The sequence below is a fragment of the Pteropus alecto genome, unplaced genomic scaffold (assembly GCF_000325575.1).
Source record: "Pteropus alecto unplaced genomic scaffold, ASM32557v1 scaffold25, whole genome shotgun sequence".
Classification (NCBI taxonomy): Eukaryota; Metazoa; Chordata; class Mammalia; order Chiroptera; family Pteropodidae; genus Pteropus; species Pteropus alecto.
In genome coordinates, this window is record NW_006441955.1 from 36,064,454 (window position 1) to 36,080,252 (window position 15,799).

Genomic DNA, 15,799 nt, shown 5'->3' on the forward strand with positions numbered 1-15,799 from the left:
TGGATACTTTTCTAAAGTATTTAGTGATTGGGTTTTGTATTTCAATCCCAAGTGCAACTTTATGATAGGTTACTGCCATGTTTGTATTATGTTTTGAATCTGAAATTGACAGGTCAGTGAGAAAAGGAAGAGGAAGAGGATAGGATATCTTCAACAGTAGTGATGTTGAACAGATCTTATTCTGCTTACAAAATTATCCCTTTTTTAGTCTGAAACACGAAAAAAAGAAGAAAATTAGTGATACATCTGTTTAAGAAGTTGTTGTGAAAGTGAGGGTCCTGTCCAACACATGCCTCCAACACATGCCAACACACACCCAGTATATCAGTTAGTGGTCTGTGGTGGTTCTTTCCTCAATGGCTGCTTTGACTATCCTTAGAATTACAAAGGAGTGCTCCTTGGCCATTTAACTCTTTGTTAACACCCAGAAAGTTAGCACACATGTAACTTGGAGTTGCTATGGAATGAGCAAGTGAACCTGAAAACTGCATTATGACATTTCAGTGTGGAGAGTAGCTTTTGTAGTTTTCTTCCTATAAGAAACCTGCTAATAATAGATACTTCAAAATAATTTAATAAATTTGGGTAATTTCACTCGTCTAGTAAGATTTCTTTGAAAAGTTTGTCATGTATAGTCATGTTAGTAGTCAAATGTGCATTACAACAAAGAGGTAACATATTAAAACCACGACATGATTTTAAAAGGATTTTTAGCCTTAACACCTATTTTGGATATTACTTTAACAGTTGTATTAAATGCATAAAAATGTTTCATACTCTTTACATAGCAAACTCACTTTTAGCAGTTCACACAAAAGAAATAATTCAAAAGTAAAAAAACTAGATGAAATATACATACTGTAGCTTTAACAAAAACTTTGGTATATTGAAGATGAAATGGCTAGGACTTTATAGTCAGTTGGATTTAGAGTAAGGGAAATTGTAGAAGGCCACTAAGAAACACAGAAAATACTTGTAATCTTGATGTATTTGGATTTCACAAGTAAAGGCATTTCTTAGGATTGTTTTCTGAGGTAAACACATTGTTGAATCAGCACCTGCTTTTCTGAGGAACTGCCTTCCCCTACACCAGTTCATATGGTTGCAGTGGGTGTCAAATCAGGTACCTACCCCAATCTAAGGCTATATATAGGTCCTTTTCCAGGGAATTGCAGATTTGGACTGAGAGGTCCCAGGTTCAATCTGGTTGGTCTCCTCCTGACTAAAGCCATAAACTTAGAAGGCCATGTCCAGTCAACTGTGCAAAGACGTAAACAAAGCCTGGGAAAAGAGGAGGCTGGAGAGGACAAGAGACCAAATCAGTAAACAAGGGAAAATGCAAGAAATGAACAAACAAAATTTGGTAACCTATATGTTAAGAATAGAGGCATAATAAAGTAAATTTGGTTCATTTCACTGGATAGAATATTATGTTGTTATTAAAAGTTATCATTTTGAAAATTAAGGTGTGAAAATGCTTTTGATAGAAGAAGTATTACGTAGTATTGTAATACTACATAATGAAAGGAAGGATCTCACAGTGGAGAGAATATAGACTTTGGCTTATCTAGGTTTGAATGCTAGCCTTGATACTTTCTGACAGAGTCCTTGGGTTAATTACTTTATCTTTCTGAGCCTCATTTCTTCTTTTTAAATAGAATACTGATCTAGTAAGTTATAGAATTAAACAAAAGAATATATGTCAAGAGCCTGACAATGCTTAGCCCATAGCACAAAATTATAAATTTTTATTGTTGCTATATGAATAAAGCATGTGTATTAGTATTTTATATTGAAATCTCTGAGAATATCAGAAATAATTGTGTTAGAGTGATAAAATCACATTCTAAATTTTGTAGGATAAATTTGTTTTTAGAATAAAAAATGTTTTAGTAAAAAATGTTTAAGGAAAAAAACGATTTACTTATTCAAGTAAAAAGGTATTATTTAATAATTGTGGAGCCCCTGAGCTTTTGTTACAGTGGGATTTTATTAGGGTGCATTATTGGGCACCATATTTCCAGATTTCAGAAGCTGGAGATTAAATCATTGGTGTTCAGCCTGTTTCATACATTAGTAAATATAAAGAAATGTTCCATGTCCAGAGAGAAAGGAGTCAATGATATATCTTTCTTGCCCTTTTTCTTTAGTCTCATGATGTTAGGCAGTGTAGAGTGAGTGAACACATGTACATGGGTAGATCTGTGTTCCAGAGAGTAGTTTAAGTGTTCACAAAACATCCTCTCCCCTCACCCTTCATGAGAATATTAGAAGTAAATGATAAGGGATCCTGTTGTTTAAATTGAAAGCAGTTTAAATTTTTCCCTGTTCCAAAAAGCAGGTTAAATTATTACTATAAACAGACATCTTAGGTTAAAGGTGGGAAGAATACAGATAGGGAACAGAGAAATAACATTTTGTATATTATACTTTGCCTTGAAAAGAAATCATGATTTAGTGAAAAAGCATCACCAGTATGGGCTACTCACTGAGTCAAATAGTACTTTTGCGATATGCAGTACTTCTTTATTATGATTGTCTTTTTAGTGTATATTTTAAATATTTCAGGAGCCACTGGAAGTGGGGAAATGGTCTGTACAATATGTCAAGAAGAGTATTCAGAAGCTCCCAATGAAATGGTTATATGTGATAAGTGCGGCCAAGGTAACCATTGATTTCTTTTAATTTTGTGGGAAAGTTTTGTTATATACGTAATGCCCTGTTGAAGATTAATGATTAAAAATACTTTACATTGGTAATCGAAGCTGTTACAATTTATTTATTCATTAGTTGTAATTATATTAATGTAGGAAAAGAGAATATTAAAATGCCTTCTTGAAATTGTGGTATTTATTAATAAAATAGAATTTGCTTTATGCTTTTTTTGATATTAAGGATATCATCAGTTGTGTCACACACCTCATATTGATTCCAGTGTGATTGATTCAGATGAAAAATGGCTCTGTCGACAGTGTGTTTTTGCAACAACAACAAAGGTATCTTTTAAGTGTTTTGGGCTGAAGCCCTAAATGGAATTTGTAAGGCACTATCAACATAATGACTATACGTTTGAAAGTTTGAATGAAATGAGCAATCAATGCTGGGTAGAAGAAGGTACTGCTTATTGTTTTACTAATGAGGCATAAGTGACTTGCAGCTATTCTTGCACTTACTTTCTGATAGTGGTCTTGGAATTAGAGCAATAATTTGAAAGAAAAGACAACAAAAATAAAGGTTATTATTACTCAAACAGTTTCTGATATGGTAAGAATTTTAGAATGGAAATTTCTTCAGTTTCAGAAGCATTTTTAAGTTATAGAATTGTATTTAAAAATTTATCCTTCACTCTTCTAAAAAACTTTTTCCCTCTTTTATAGAGGGGTGGTGCGCTTAAGAAAGGACCAAATGCCAAAGCATTGCAAGTCATGAAGCAGACATTACCCTATAGTGTGGCAGACCTTGAATGGGATGCGGGTCATAAAACCAATGTCCAGCAATGTTACTGCTATTGTGGAGGCCCTGGAGAGTAAGTAATATAGTTATTTAATGCCCTTTAAGTAATTTTTATTTTCTTGTATTGTCTATTTTTGTATTGAAAAGGAAATTGGAGGCAGTAGTTTTATTTATCTTTATCATTAAATGTTTGGTAAATAAATGGATCAGAGTTCTAACTTAGAACGTTTAGAAATTTATCTTTAACATCTGATCACTGGTCCTAGTTCTGCTTTTTGGAACTAAACAAATAGATCTTATTTCTCTTAGGAGGTAACGCTTAAAATATTTCAGTCCAGCAATCATATTTCCCATTCCCATGATTTACATACAAGTAGTGTTCTCTTTTCCAGTCTAAAATCTCCATTGTCATCAAACATTTTTTATGACATGATTTCCAAGCTCTGTATTTCTTGCTCACCAATTTTTGAAAATTAATCTTGAAGTACAGTGTCATGATTAGAAAATGCAGTGTTTCCAGGAATAGTCTGACAACAATAGAGCTATTAGAGTTCTGGACACTATGCTTCTGGTATTGCTAAGAGTGATTGTATCACCTCTCTTTGGCATCCCATCATATTCTTTTGGATCATTTTGAATTTGTAGGAGATCAAGTAATACTTATAGCTTTTTTTTTTTTTTAAATATAAGCCGATAAAAGCCAAGTTATGCATCATGTATTTGTACTACATTTAAAAAAAATATTAGTGAATAATTATATTTATTTAAATTTTAATTATTGGTTTCTTACGTCTGTCTTTTTTATGAGACTCTGTTTCTCTTAAGATGGTACTTATCTAGGAGAACGCTTGGACATATAGGTATTCAACTATGAAAACACGAATAAATGAACATAAATGAATGAAATTTTAATTATTTGTTCTACCTTGTCTTTGATCTTAGGGAATTTTTGTGATTTAACATTTTTATAATACTCGGTTTTTGGTCACCTACAGATCTAAGAAACATTTGTCTAGTTTTTAAAAATCACTTAGAAAAGAGATTGATTTTTCTCCTTTGCTTTTTTCCACCTAGCATTTAATTTAAAGCGTTATTCAAAATAGGGGGAAACCATTATAGACATTATTTTATGAGGCATATCATCTATTGTGTAAGTGCCATGACTGCATGAACTGTTTGATATTGCTAACAACTCTAACTTCAGCACTTAGCAGAGTACCTGGAACATAGTATTCATTAGTCTTTGATGGATAAATGACCTTACTTAGTATCAGTCTTCTTGCCTTTGTGTATGTGTGGCTCAAAATTAATGTGGGGCTCACTTGTTGAGCAAAAGAATTGTTGGAAGAAAACACATTATTTGGGTGGCATATAAGGGTATCAATATATTAAAACCATATGCTAACCGAAAAGAGGATATCCTTAGTTGAAGATTCAGTTTTAGCATCTTTAGCTATCTGAAATAGAACAAAATCTTTGATAAAATCTTAATATTTTATAGAGTCTTAGATTTAGTCTTAGATTTATAATTATTTTAATCAAATATATTAAATTTCTGTATAGTCATGTGCCACTTAACTGGGATACATTCTGACTAACATGTCGTTAGGTGGTTTCATCATTTTGCCAGTATCATAGAGTATACTAACACAAGCCTAGCTAGTATAGCCCAGGGGTTCCCATCCCCCAAGCCATGGACTGGTACCTATCTGTGGCCTTTAGGAACCGGGCTGCACATCAGGAGGTGAACAGCAGGCAGGCGAAGCTTCATCTGTATTGCAGCTGCTCCCCAGCGCTAGCATTACCATCTCAGCTCTACCTCAGATCGCTGGGCATTATATTCTCATAGCCACTGGACCATGGTGCCAAAAAGGTTGTGGACCACTGGTATAGCCTACTATAAGCCTAGGCTATATGGTATGTCATAATTGTATATGTGGTCTGTTGTAAACTGAAATGTTATTACGCCAAGCATAACTATACTTCTTTCCATTTTAATAGACAAGGTTAATAGAAACAGTGAAGATATAAAGCCGCTTTTGCCCTTTTGGTATATGGGGTAAACAGCTGTACACATAAGGGACCAGGACCTCTGAAACTGATCTCTTCTAGAACATAGAGAGTTAATGTGGAAAAAAGTCCCAGGCTTGTGTTTTGACATAGATCCTTTACTAGTATAGAAACCAGGCACTTGCTGACTAGAAGTAGTAGATGTATCTTTTTAGAGCTTATAAATTCTCATGAATAAAAGAGAGAGGTGAAATAGTCAATGACTTTTGGGAAAGAAAAAATTTAACACTAAGTGTACTAAAAACGTAATACTATAATCAGAACTGTATTCTGCGCAATGCCACTTAAAAACCTTTACATCATCAAAAGGTAGTAATTTTAATCTTAACTCTTTTCTTACAGCTGGTATTTAAAGATGCTACAATGCTGCAAATGTAAGCAGTGGTTCCATGAGGCTTGTGTGCAATGCCTTCAAAAGCCAATGCTATTTGGAGACAGGTGAGAAGGGCATTTGAACTTTACCGATTGATTTTTTTTTTTTTTTTAGCTTTTTTTATTGTTATATTTGCAGTTTCAGATTTCTAATTCTAAAAGGAGTTTAAATAAGTGATTTGTAAATGAGTCAGCTTAGAGGGAAAACATTGAGTAATATACTTGAATAATATATAACTTAAAAATATGCATAATTTTTGTGCTTTTAGATTTCCCAGAAAGCTTTTAAGTATTTGATTCGTGATAAAATTTGCTCTTACTGTCCCACAATGCTCTAAACTATTCTCATTGGTATGTTCCTGTAAAGAACCTCAAAGGGATTCTATGACAGAAAATCGGAAAAGGCCACAGAACCCTAATACACACAGTTTATACCCTAGATCTAAAGAATTTCTAAAAGCAGACTTAACATGCTTTCTAAGTTAGGAGAATGTGGAATAACAGAGAGCTCTAGGAAGAAAAATTAAAGATAGAGCACTAAACTTGGCATCAAAAAACCTGGTTTTAAATTTTGACTTATGCTATTTACTATCTTTCTGTACTTAGGAAGGTCAACTTATTTTACCAGATTGTTTTGAGCATTAAAGTGACAGTGTATATGGGGATAGCCATCACAATTCCTGGTACACACAAGCCATCAATAAACTATACCTGTATATGAATCTTTGTTGTGAACTGTGAAGGTTTCTAATGGCTAAGAAAAATTGCACCTTCTCCCCAGATATGAATTATTTCATTATTTGTTGTTACTGGAAAATAAATTCTTTAAACCACAGTGTTATAATTCACATTATATTTTGCTTTGTGTATCATTCCTTACAACAGTTGTAGGATATGCACTTGCTAAATATTAGCTTTAATTGTTAAATAATTTATGTATATCCTTGGTTACTCAGTATACAACATTTCCTTTTTCCTTAGGTTTTATACATTTATTTGCTCTGTCTGCAGTTCTGGACCTGAATACCTCAAACGTCTACCATTACAGTGGTAAGTGTGGACATTTCTGTTAAGGAGCAAAAGAGAGCCATATTCTTAAACCTACAGGATGAAACTTTCTGTATACATTTACTTGGCTTAAATAAAAAATTTGGTCTTTATGCCTGGCTTTATTTCTTTTATTTATCCTTAAACCTGACGTCATCTTCACCAAGGATTACCTAGTTTTATTGCTAAAATAATAAGGCCACTTATTTTCTAAAGCATAAAATGTAATTTTAAAATCTTTTAGTTCTTCAAAATTCTTATTCAAGTTTCTGGTTCTTTTGGGCCTTCAGAATAGTGTATAGAAGAGAAAGTTTTTATCACAAATATGCCAATTTCTGCTTCAATGTAGTAATTCTTGGGCGTGGGAAATGTGATGAATTTTGGAGATTTATTGATAAAATGCTTATACAGTAGTTCACTGTTATCCGCGGGGGATACGTCCAAGACTCCAAGTGGATACCTGAAACCAAAGATAGCACTGAACCCTATATATATTATGGTTTTTCCTGTACATACATACACTTTATAGCTTCTCTTTGGCGAATTGCCAGCATCATTACTCTTGAGCTTTGGGCTCATTATTTAATAAAATAAAGGTTATTAAACACAAACACTGCAATACTGCAACAGTCAATCTGATGACCAAGATGGCTACTAAGTGACTGCTGGATGGGTAGAGTATACAGCCTGGATAGGCTGGACAGAAGGATGATTCATGTCCCAGGTGAGACAGCATGAGATTTCATCATGCTACTGAGAACAGTGCACAATTTAAAACTTATGAATTGTTTATTTCGGGAATTTTCCATTTAATATTTTATAACTGCGGTTGACCGCAGGTAACTGAAACATTGAAAGCAAAACTGAGGATAAGGGGCTACTGTAGTAAGTACTTAGAAAATTTTGTTAAATGTTTTACATATTTTAGGAAAAGATAACACTTGTGAAGCAAAGTCTGTTAAAATATGATCTGTACTATAACTTACATGTAGCAGTGAAAACATTTAACTTATTTTTTTCTTAAAGTCATTTTTTTGAGTACATTTTAAGATATTCACATATCTTAGTTTATAGTTACTATTCAGAATAAGTAAATATTTAATGTTTTAAAATTATTTTAATATATATTGATTTATTATATTGTGAATATGACATGATATTGACCTTTTGTTCACCTAAATACTTCACATTGGATTTTTAAAATTGCTGGTGTTATAAAAAATTGTGCGATTTCTTAACAATAATCAGAAACATTGTTTTTGTATATTTTGATTATTTTGGATTCCAGGGTAGATATAGCACACTTATGCCTTTACAACCTAAGTGTTATTCACAAGAAGAAATACTTTGATTCTGAACTTGAGCTTATGACATACATTAATGAAAACTGGGATAGATTGCACCCTGGAGAGGTAAGTGATTTTAGAGCTTATTTCATTAGCTACTCGATGTCTTTTTTGTTTTTGTTAAAAGCAACTAAGACATATGTATAAGCTACACATCTAAAGTAGAATTTTAGTTTTAGTTCAAGAAGAAATAACTTTGGTAAGGATATCAGGACCAGCCCTCTCATCCTCCTGTTCATTGCCTGTTAACTAGGGAAAAAATTTAGGAGGAGAAAGTAAATCACTTGAATCTTCCATTTTCTGAAGTGAGAATCATTGTAGTTAGAAGGGAGGGAGAAATCCTTATTATTGGGTATCTTTGGTTCCTCGTTTTCTTCAAAGTTTCCTATAAACTTAGAGATGTAACTAACATTTTTCTTTACAAATCTCTTGTTGGTACTCCCTTCTAAACCTTTGACTTCCACTGTTGGTGTTAGAATAATGAGTTAGTGAAGCTACCTGAGTTGGAGATATTCCCCCTCATTTGGACATCTCATTTTGCTTTTCATTTGCGAAATAGAACCACTCATGTTGGTTTACAAAGTCTTTTTTAAATATAAAATTTACTGCATGTTCATTGAAGACTTTGAAACCATGGAATAGCACAAAGAAGAAAATAACTAGAATAACTTTCGTAGTTATCTTGTTTTTAGCATTTACTTATAATAATTAAAATACAAGTATTAAATTCTCAGGTTAAATAAAAATTGTTTTATAATATGTGGAATCAGATGTGTGAATTTTATTCACAGATTACATTTTGAGGTAAAAATTATGTAAACTGACTTGAAATTTAGGAATAATTTCTGCATTTGTAGTTTTAGACTTGGAGCAGTTTATAAGGTTCATATCAAATAGATTCCCAAGGCATTTTGTTGTTTTTTTTGTTGTTGTTGGGGTTTTATGAGGCATCATGGAGAGAACAGTGCACATTTATTTAAAAGTTAGTGGTAGATCAGTTGCATAAAATAAAATGAACACTTGCAGAATACTTAGGTATTAAAATCAAGGATATAATTAAAAGCAACTGAGCTAAAATGTATTGAATATTAGATATTGGAAAATAACACTCTTAAGTTTTCTGATAAATACTGCTTCTGGATGAAGTTTGAGAGAAAATGAGTGACTTGTAAATTTGAAAAATTTTTATAAACTGATTATTAACAAAAGAAAAAAGTGTAAGGCACTAGTAACTATAGGGTTCTTAGAGTCATCTTAATATCTTATGCTGTGATAGATTCATTAAAATGCTTTTTCTCTAGACATGGTTCTTTCAGTACTTGATATGCAAATACATCCGTATTCCTGTTAGAACATTTTGTGTTTTACATCATTAAATTTTGCAGTAGTTACTTCATATAGACAGTGGGCATACATTTAAAAATGCAGTTTGTTTTATTTACTTCAAATACTATCATTTTTTATTAAAATGAAAATAATATTTTGATTTTAGTTATGTGGCTGAAAATAGAAAACAAATATCACAATCAGTTTTTAAAGAAATGAGTTCAGTTTGTGAATTTCAGATATCTCAGTTCCAGCTGATCTTCTGATACATATAAAAATTTATTTCAGCAATAGATATTTTCATTTTCTGTAGTTTATGTCTTAAAACTAAGAAATTTTAATTTTTTATTCTTTGTCAATATGGGAAAATGTTCCTCTTTATTAAAAAAGTAAGAAAAACATAATTATAATCTTAATAAGACTTTACAACAAAAAAAAGTTTACTTTTCTGAGGAATGGTTCCATTTTTTTAGCCATCAAATTATTGGAACAAATGACTTTCAAATTATTTTTCATTGCCTTCTCTGCATTAATAAAAGAAAACATTAAGATTTCTTTTAGTAATGTCCTTAGCCTAGTAATTTACAGATGGAAGTTCAGATTTTAATTCTTTGTTAATTTTCTACATCTTTATATAATAAAGCAAGCATAAAATATATGCCATTCGTTATTGTTTATTCAGTGATTTTCATTCAGTTTACTTTTAAATGTTTGTGGTAATAGAAACAAAGAATACAAATAATGGATTATTCCAGATTATTAAAATAGGAATTCTTTGGTTAAATGAAATTGAATTGCAAATTGAATTTTGTCACTAATCCAAATTTAGGTTAACAAAAATTTCTTTTTGTTTATATTTGTGTTCAAAATTTTATAAAATAGCATTAATTATTTTCAAAACATGGGAAATATATATGCTAAGTACATTATTGGTTGACCAAGTACCTGAGAGTACTCGAGTCATTTTGAACATCAGTTCTTATTATACATACTGTAGATTATATGGCATAGAACTAGTCTAAAAATTTCTCCTCAAAAATGAAACAAAACAGAAAAACAATTGATTGAACTTTCCCAAATGTGAAGTTTTCTCCTTTACCCCATCTAGGTAAGAGAAAAAAATTTTGTGATGATGTGAGTTTAGATTTTTATGGCATTAGGAAAAATAATAGAATCCTAGTCACAGGGAGGAACTTATTCATATTTACCATTTCTGAGCTGAATTATAGCATATTTACATATGATGACTCAGGCTAAAGTGAAATGGTATATCTATGTTTTGGGAGAAGCCTAATAAAGATTTACATTTCTAGTTATTTGGAGGAATCATATTAAATCAGTAACATTTGCTTAGTCTATTGTAGTTATTTTTTTATTGGTATATAGGAAATACTGTGACCTCTTTTAATAGCAAAAAGAAGTTTCAAAAACAAACATTTTTTGGAGAGCATATCCTTCCATTCTGAAAGGCAGATTTAACATTTATCTACCCTATATTTTTCTTAGTTGGTTATTTTTGGGATCGCTGTAAAGAGAAGTTGAAACTTTTAGTTCTAAAAGTTTATATATTAGAACATATAGTTTGATATTATGTTTCTTTATGCGATTTTTTTTTTAACATCTTTGAGAGTTAGCGACTTAATAAGTCGTATAGACTGAGTATAGCTATTTGAGGAACTATGTTTTGAAATATTTTCTTTGAGATAGTAAAATTATGTGATATAACAGTTGAGACCCCAAATAAAAATTGCTTAAGATTTTTATTTAGAATGAAGCATCACTGTTGTACCAGATTGCTTTTGGGAGTTAAAATGAGATATTAATATTTTCTGGAATCTACCTGTTATCATTTGTCTTGATTCCTAATATGGTATAAAATCCTAGTTCTGTAAGGACAACCTACTTTTCTGTTAACTGTGATCTTAAAAATGTACTGAGTGCTACCTCAGTTTTGAGTGATGTAGGGAGAAAGGCATCGATAAAACTCAAATGAAATACTATGGCAGAAATGATATTTTGGCTAGAGAAAAATATATAATAGAGGTGGTATACTTTTAATTGAAAATTATAAGAAATCTGATTAACAAAAATGCTTGGGGCCTTGAGTATTATATGTTAGCATACAGTGTACATAGGTTGGCAGATAAATTACTTAAGCTGTTTGGCATGCTTAAACCTATGTGGCTTAGAATTCAGCGTAATTGAAGGTTGTATTTTATTGAGGGGGGAAGAGTTTTGACCATACATGATAGCATTTTGTCTGTACGGAAATATACAACCCTGAACATAAAAGCATAGTGTGAGATCGGTGTCTGTAGAGAGAACAAAAGTGATTATTCTGCTGAAGAAACATGTTATAAACCTCATGGTCAGATTGAAGACCTAGTATATAATGCTCTTCTAATACATATTATTTGATTTATACTATAGTATTTGTACTCTTAATTTTCAGTATACAGAATGGGATCCCTTTACCTCACTATGTGATTTAAAATATATAGTCCAATGCAGAATAGTCTAAGAGTGCTGAAGAGACTTACAGATAAAATTTCTGAGAAACCATAGAGAATAAATACCAAAAGAAAGAAGAGAGTTCATTCTGATTTTAAAAAAGTAGAAAGAAATGGATTTGAGAAATTATAAAGTCACTTTTGTTGTTGATTGTCAGCAAAACTCTAGAGCAGGTTTTTAAAATATATAGTTTGTAAAGATTTAAAAAGCAATAAGGAAGAAACACTGACTTATTAGTATAAATCATTTAAATACCCGGATTCTTTTTTGTTATGGTTAGCAACACTGGTGTGTCAAATGCTATGGACATGGTGTAGACATAGTATAACTCAATTTCATGTAAGATTGAAATGTGAACTGGTTAAAGTAAAAATTAAATGGATTTGTAGCTAATTGAATGATAGTAACAAAAACAGCCAGTAGCTTGGGAATATTTGTGAGGGAGATTCTAATGGAGAGTTCTGTCTTTGTCCCTACCCTAAATTCAAGAAGGATGACAGAATCAAGAGAAAAGATCATCTTGAACACTGAGAAAACAAAATCAGACTAACAACAGTTATAAAGCTCTGCCTCTAGGCTTAAATACACAAACAGTACAGAGGAAGCAGGTATGATAGGGGATACTTGATTTGATAGATGTTCATCCTGATTGGTTTGAGTTTAGGTGGGTGGGGGAATGAAGAAGAGGATGGAATTAGTTAGCTAAAGCTTAATATGAAATAATCATGTGATGTTGCTGCTAAAAGCTTTAACCTAATCTTAGACATAATAGCTGCTGTCAAATATTTGAACTATCTTGTAAAAGAAGGAATAGAAGAGTTCCAAGAAGGAAGGTTTCATCCACCTATGGAATGGGCTCCTTTAGTAGGTCCCTCCTCGGCTTTCATTAGTGTGTAGTTAAGCCAAGGTTGAACGATTATCAGTACTATAAAAGGGATTGCACTCTATTGATGGAAGCTTGAATTAGATGGACATCTAGGGTCTCTTTTAAGCTTTAGAGTTTAATTCTGTTGTTTTTCCTCTAATAGAAATTCTCTGTCATTGGACACTTCACAGATTACAATAGGAGAAAGTAGTATGGAGGAAGGAGTATGGAGGAAGGAGCACCAAACTATTTTGTTTGTTTGTTTTTATAAAGCACGTAACATTGGCACAGAATTGGCTCTCAATAAATGGTGAATCAATGGACTGATTGTCATTGGGGTTCAGGTTCTGGTTTTCCCAATAACCAGCCATGTGAATTTGAGCAGTTCATTTAATCTTTATATTTGTTAACTAATCTGTAAAATACAGAGTTGGTGTAGATAACTTGATAAGTCTCTTCTACCTCCAACATTCTATTTTACAGATTTGTTTCCTCTTTTTGCTGGTAGCAGATCAGAGGTTTGGGAGTTTTAACTGGTAAAGAACATAACTGGTAGTAATTTTGAAAGTCAGCTGTGATATTTTAGAATTTTTTTTTAAAGTTTTTGTGGCATTAATTGAGGATGGTCCATTTATAATTTAGAATCTTTTTGCTCTTGGACCCCAGTCTGTAAACTTGAAAGAAGAGGCAGAAATGATTCTGAAGGGGAAGCCCTTTTGAAACAAAATAGAATGTTTTTTAGTATTTAACATTTAGACTTTAAAATGGATTGTGATGTTAGGAAATTACTGAGCTGTTTTAGGTTTTAGGGCTGGCTAAAATCTGTAATTGTTAGAAAAATAAATCCCCAAAATTTATAATAGTTTTTAAAATTACAGAGATTATTGTTTTGTGCTAATATTAGAAGTATTGGGAAATAAAATGATATGTTTCTCATTACTTTTTATATTCCTCCCTATACCTATCTAGTAGAAGCTTTTGTGGTTATCAAAGTAATTCAAATGTATTATTTCCCCACGTTATAGAATTAAAATAAATTTAATAATAACTAATAAAAGTTCATTTTTGTATTGTTGTACAGTTTCCAGTTCTTTCAGTCATATCATTTGATCCATACAATTACTAGTGAAGTAAGTAGTGCAGGATTTATACTCCTCTTTTTATAGGTGAGAAAACAAGCCTTGAGAAGTTAAATGACCTTATATCACACAGCTGGTCAGTGAGGACCTAGAATTAGAACTTAGATTTTCTAAGTTCAGTCAGTACACTTTTCCTCTACATCACATTGCCTCTATCTAGCATCTGTATATTTCTAATTGATGTCATTATAGTGCGTTAAATTGTTTCTTGATACTTCACAGCTGGCAGACACACCAAAATCTGAAAGATATGAACATGTTCTGGAGGCATTAAATGATTACAAGACCATGTAAGTCAATTTATTTTATGTATCCCTATGAAGGAGACATTTATAAAGTGTTAAGGAATAATGGCATTGTTTAAGAATTGTGGGGTTTGTGTATAGAACTAGTACATACATTTTAAAACTTTCTAATGTTATATTCTTTTCCAGTCAGACTAGGGCATTGACTCTCAAGAGTTGGAAAAGGGAAGACCAGTCCTATGGGAATGGTAGATGGGACACATATCAGTATCTCAGCAGAATTCGGCCTGGTCATTTGAGAAAGCATAGTCAGTAATGACTTGTTTTTATAATGCAGTCTACAGAGAGTAAAATAAAATCTTGTTAGCTGGTGGGAATATGCAAAAAATAGGGGAATATTTGTAGAGAATATGGGTTTTTAAATGATTGAGATCTTTTACAGTTAAGATTTGTTATTGCCATGAGTTATGGAATAGTAGTATTAGTGGTCTAATTTTTTGATAATTAAGTGATATTGTTTGACATTTTCATGTCTAAATCTTTTTATTTTAAACCAGCATATGTGCATTTCTTAAAAATATTTTAAAAATGCAATACAAGTAATTTTTAAAAATGTATATGCTGGCTCCAACCAATTATTGAGTTATATTATAAAATTTTGTAACAATTTTCTGTTTTTGAACTTGACAGCATTTTGTCATTAAAAATTTATTATAATTATTAGTGGCTAGATCTTTAGGTCAGTTCAAGAAGCCATAAAGTAACTGAGCAGTTCCTGTATTTGTAAAAATACTTTATGAGACAATGAATTTTATAATCCAATTTAGAGTGCCAGAAATAAATCTGTTCCTGTTATGGTAGAAATGAGGCCCCCCTCTTTTAATCCTATGTAAAAGTAGAAAAGCAATCTAAATATTTGGTAGTGTTTCTTTTGGCTAGACAGACATAGTAAGATAGATTTTTTTTTTTCTAAAAGCCTTTGGGAATGGGCTAAGGAGCATATTTTTCAGAGACCCAAGCCAACACTGAAATAACATTTCTCTGCTCCAGGTTATTTTCAGTTTCAGATCTGAAGCACTAGATATTTTTATTTTCTGGGCCTCTAGGATTGGTCTCCTACTTTCTTTGACAGTGCTGTTACCTATTACTTTCTGAACAGGATTTGTCATGAATATACCTGAAGTAGAATTCTACACCTTTTTAAAGATATTTTTAACAGATGACACTAAAATATGGAAAACCATATTGAGACTAAACCACTCTGTACTCTTCTTTCCTTTAAAAAGTTAGATGCCATGTTTTAAAAAGAAAAGTGGACATGTGCTCTTTTTCCTTCCTTTTGATCCTATCCCTCCCTCGTATTCTCCCATCATATCCTCCCGTGGACTGGCTCTGGGACAGATAAAGAATTCAGGAAAGCAAGGG

General features: G+C 31.9%; 1 protein-coding gene across 4 annotated transcripts in view; it reads left to right on the forward strand.

Annotated features, from left to right (window-relative positions):
* Nucleotides 1-15,799, forward strand: part of MTF2 (metal response element binding transcription factor 2) — a 60,598-nt gene that overhangs the window by 36,109 nt on the left and 8,690 nt on the right. For all 4 annotated transcript variants that reach the window (XM_006919415.2, XM_015595204.2, XM_025051945.1 and 1 more), the window contains 7 exons: nt 2,569-2,664; nt 2,896-2,996; nt 3,378-3,526; nt 5,866-5,961; nt 6,877-6,945; nt 8,231-8,354; nt 14,352-14,419. In XM_006919415.2, the coding sequence (XP_006919477.1) occupies nt 2,569-2,664; nt 2,896-2,996; nt 3,378-3,526; nt 5,866-5,961; nt 6,877-6,945; nt 8,231-8,354; nt 14,352-14,419 (703 nt within the window). The remainder of the gene's footprint in view (nt 1-2,568; nt 2,665-2,895; nt 2,997-3,377; nt 3,527-5,865; nt 5,962-6,876; nt 6,946-8,230; nt 8,355-14,351; nt 14,420-15,799) is intronic.